General features: G+C 45.7%; 1 protein-coding gene across 1 annotated transcript; it reads left to right on the top strand.

Moving 5' to 3' along the window:
- Positions 1-584: 584 nt before the first annotated feature.
- LOC125943654 (uncharacterized) lies at positions 585-3,338 on the top strand. The gene is made up of 2 exons (XM_049663106.1): positions 585-1,119; positions 3,073-3,338. Exons 1-2 carry the CDS (start codon positions 700-702, stop codon positions 3,133-3,135), a joined length of 483 nt encoding a protein of 160 aa, XP_049519063.1. The 5' UTR covers positions 585-699; the 3' UTR covers positions 3,136-3,338.
- The last annotated feature ends 804 nt before the right edge of the window (positions 3,339-4,142 follow it).

The raw sequence follows: 4,142 nt of genomic DNA, 5'->3' as shown, positions 1-4,142 counted from the left end.
CCAACAACTTGCGATGAAAACGCGTATAGAGCTGCGCTCAAATTTCGCATTACGGAGTACCGTAATCGTCAGAGATTTTTTTTCTTTTGAACTGTAGATATTACTGGACCCGCAAAAAGGCCATATTTCATCCAACCGTGCACTAATTGTTTTCTTTCTTCGCATGTGAAGACACAGCGCGATATTACGAGAATGTAATGATCAATGCAACGTTCTCGTTCCTGGCACGAGACGGGGTTATAAAGAAAATATAGATAGAAATATTAAGATAGAATATCTGCATTTGTGATTATCTCTGTGACACAAGGTTGATACCGTGTTAATTATGCTGAATCCAAAATTGAATATCTCATCATATCGATGATTATGCATTCTAAGTTATTATAATGCCACCAAATGTGCTGTACATATAAAATTATAATAAATTAGATTCTGCAGAAGTAAGTATGTTTTTTTAATTGTCAAACATTCCTAAATTACAGTGAGTTACTTTTTTTTACGTTTTTACTCTCCCTCTTCCCTATAACCACCGTCTTCTCGGCCGAACCTCTGTAGTGGGTAAGCGGCATGAAATTAGGAGCAAGCTTGCAAGCAAGATGCCTCACGTGGGCGCGAGAAGATTACGCGTGAGTAAAAAGCAAAGAAGAAGCGCAGCTGCCTGTACGATGCTGCACGAGACGCCACCGCGCCTCGCAGATTATGTCTCCTTCGACCACACTGATCTCCTTCACGCTTTCCGGAATGAGTAGTCGGCGTCACCGAAGGCGTCATCGGCGACTCGACTTCGTCCAGCACTCTGAACCCTTTCCCGACCGCCTTGGAGCTGACAGCGCTCGCAACCCGCCATCTAGCAAACGGCTTGCTCCCCTGTTTCGACCTCACAAGCGCTTCTGCAGGTCTCGCCGCACCTTGCACCGCAAGTGTCAGCATGACGTCATGTCGGGCCGCTCGTTCGGATCAGCAGCAGCGGCAGCGCCTGGCATTCCGCGACGCGTTACTGGAGACAGAAGCGGTGCAAGACTTGCGTGGGTCCTCCGTCCTGGCATCTCCAAGGTCCCACCGTACTTCGGGCCCTGGAACAAATGGCTGCGCTACTACAAGGGCACGCAACCCAGAAAGGTGAGCTGGTTGTTTCTTCTAACAGTGGCTCTGGCGTCAAAATGATTTGATAGGCACAGATAGTACGATGCGTCACCCGAAATTTTAGAATTGTGCGCTGCGCCTCGATGACTGGGTTATTGTCCTTTAAATAGTTCGAAATACGTTAGCTCCTCATTATTCGCAACTAAATATGGAATGGCTTACGAAAACCTTGCGCCTTCATTTTTTTTTTTTTGAAGCCCGCATGTACATGTAAAAAGAAGAAAAAAATATCAAAACTGCTCTTTCTTTGCCAGTGCCAACAGACCGAACATACGAGCTGAATTTATTTTGCCATTTCATAACATGCTCTTCACGAGGCTAAAAACAAATAAACTCGAAATAGCCTGTAGCCGAAGCACTCCACACTTCCCGACGTCATGTGACCTGCAAGTGCACTAGTGTTGGGCGAGCCTTCATATAGACCTTTATGTTGAAGCATGGGTATCTCTAAGTTCAGAGGAAAGTACATTGCGGGGATTCCCCACATAACCTAAGAGAGAATAAATGCTCATTCCTGATTAATTTTCTCAAGTGTCGGGATTCACAATGTTCTTGAAAACTCCGACTTCGTTTTAATTCAGCAGGGTTAAAAAGCATCCCTACATCAATAGGCGAAGGCGACACTTGACACGAGCTAAAGCTTAATAAACTAATAAGTGCAGTGCTCAAAAATTGAAGCGCGAACAATACGAAAGTACTCCAATGTGTTGTTTCGGTTCCAGGTTCACCTGCATGTGTAACAGTTTTCTAATTTAGACTATAAACGTACACTTGGGATTACTCCATGCTTAGAAACCGGCTACAGAGTGACTGCCCGTCGCCGTTCCATGTACTGACCGGTAAAAGGCATTGGTTGCAGTGCGTTGCTGTTCATGCTCCAAAACTTTGAGCACTGAGCAAAACTAAAGGTACGTATAAAAAAAAATGTGGCATCCTGACGAAGCGGCTATCCCTCGCTCCGCCAGGGCATCCTCCACACACACGCGCGCACTTCTTCAGTGGTATCTCAGTGCTATTCTGGAATTTGTGAAATTCCTACATGTTGGCGTTCTGAGCCAATCATGGCGACCGTAGCATATGCCCGTGAGCCAACGAGAGCAGAGGTGAGGGCGAATTAGACAATATGGCGGCATTCGAGAGTGTTGAGGAAAGCACCCCCGCAGTTGGTCTTCTTAAGGTGGATTTGGGGAATGTTTACACTGCGGAGGATGAGGCCACTGGCGCACGCCAGTCAACTATCTAGCTCATGCCTAGATGAACTCCTGTGCCGCTTAATCATAACCACTGTTTGTGGCGACCAGAAAATGGTGGTGTCCACAGTCACTGGCATGCAGTAGGTTAAACAATAGATAGAGTATGCGTGGCTGGATTCGCAAATGTTCCGCATGATGGGACGTAATTGACGCTTCAGTCGATCGCTACTTCTGCCTTCCGCTCTCTGTGGTCCGTGTGGTCTGTCTTCCGCTCGTGTGGTAAACGCTAAGAAAGTTCTATATAGTGAGTAAACGTTTCAGCACTATTCGATGGCGTTTAGCAAAAAAGGGGTGAAAAAAAAGAAAGAAAATGGCGCGAGTTTCTCCGTATTTGCTAGCAAGGCTGGCAGCTGTAGCTCGTAGCATAAAATTAGTCAAACTGCAGCTTCGGAGTCACAGATTTTGGAGGACCAGAAAACAAAAAGAAGTTAGTGTGACAAGGCTCTGACTAATTATTCAGAACTATGGAGACTGTAATATTGCCCGTAACCATGCGCGTCTCCCTTCGCTGCTAAAAATCAATCAATTCGTCCGTAATATTTGTGTTTGCCATTAACTTGCGTACATCCTGACTCGTAGCCATGCTTCAATGAGATTTTGATTGAGCACGTATTTTAAGGTTTTTAGGGAAATACAAGTCCCAGATTGACGGTGTGCTTGTGTTTCACTGTTGCAGTGGCCCGAGCTGTCGACGCCCTGCACGGTCGGCGAGGCTGCGGTGGCTGCTCGATGCGAATGAATCGCACGCAGCAGCGCAGTGACCAGCACCGCGTCCATCGCCAAGGGCTCCGGCTTCGTCAGCTGCGGCTACACCAGCGGATCAGTGGTGCCGACGTGGTGTCATAAAGCAATGTACCACAGAGGAGTGTGCGCTACCGTGACGTGCACGTTTTTCTGGACGTTCTCGTTTTTATGTAACGTCACTTCCCGCAGGTCAATTTCGTTCAGTTCTTTATCTTTCTGTGTTATCGTTTTAAATAAATGAAGATTAGATTGTTGATTGCTGTTGTGTCTACGTCGGAGCACTCTGATTTTTAGCTGCGCACAAGAATATCCTATCGTATTCCTTGCACAAGATTCCGAAAAGTAAGGAAAATTTTTGTACTCATTCGATTGTGTCTTCTGGCCGTATACGTGAAAGTCGCCGGCCCACAATGGAATGCATAGAATGACATTTTGTAGCTCTCGGAGTGAATTGTCAAGCTGCCCTTGAAAAGGATCTTGTTGCAAAAGGGAAGCATTTCGCATTTGACACTGCTTCCTAAAGTGAAGCAGACAATCGCATCTCCCCGTGCTTCCATTTCTCTTTTTAACTGAAACATTAATGTTAATGCTTGACCCGCTAAAAAACTATAGCTGAATTATTTGCTATGGTTGTTTACATTTAAAGCTATCTGATTGTACATGAATGTCTGATTATATTGCAGTTTTGAATTACACGTGACCGAGCGTTAGTACTACACTTTTGTAATTCACGCATACACGAGAGTGCATTCCACCACGAAGTTTGCTTTTCCACTGCACTACCCCGTTTTACTCCGATGTAAGTACAAGCGCAGTATCAGGTTGGGCGCATAGTAATAACTAGGGCGTTGTGGGGCATGTCTCGTGCTTCAACAACCCGGCGATATGTGAACACACATATGCACGAAAACAATAGAAAACAAGGCCGGCGTCGTGTCTTTCTTCTATGGCACTGCTGATGCTGATTATTTTTATGATTATGATGACGATTCCTTCCGACCC

The sequence above is a fragment of the Dermacentor silvarum genome, chromosome 2 (genome assembly GCF_013339745.2).
Source record: "Dermacentor silvarum isolate Dsil-2018 chromosome 2, BIME_Dsil_1.4, whole genome shotgun sequence".
Lineage (NCBI taxonomy): Eukaryota > Metazoa > Arthropoda > Arachnida > Ixodida > Ixodidae > Dermacentor > Dermacentor silvarum.
The sequence above is the reverse complement of the archived record's forward strand: the minus strand, read 5'-3'. Positions and strand labels throughout refer to the sequence as shown.

What these genes read in the sequence shown, in the direction of transcription:
- LOC125943654 (XM_049663106.1), top strand. Translation starts at nt 700, where the DNA reads ATGTCTCCTTCGACCACACTGATCTCCTTCACGCTTTCCGGAATGAGT. An exon ending in AGGGCACGCAACCCAGAAAG is followed by an intron (nt 1,120 to 3,072) that starts GTGAGCTGGTTG and finishes TCACTGTTGCAG; the next exon opens with TGGCCCGAGCTGTCGACGCC.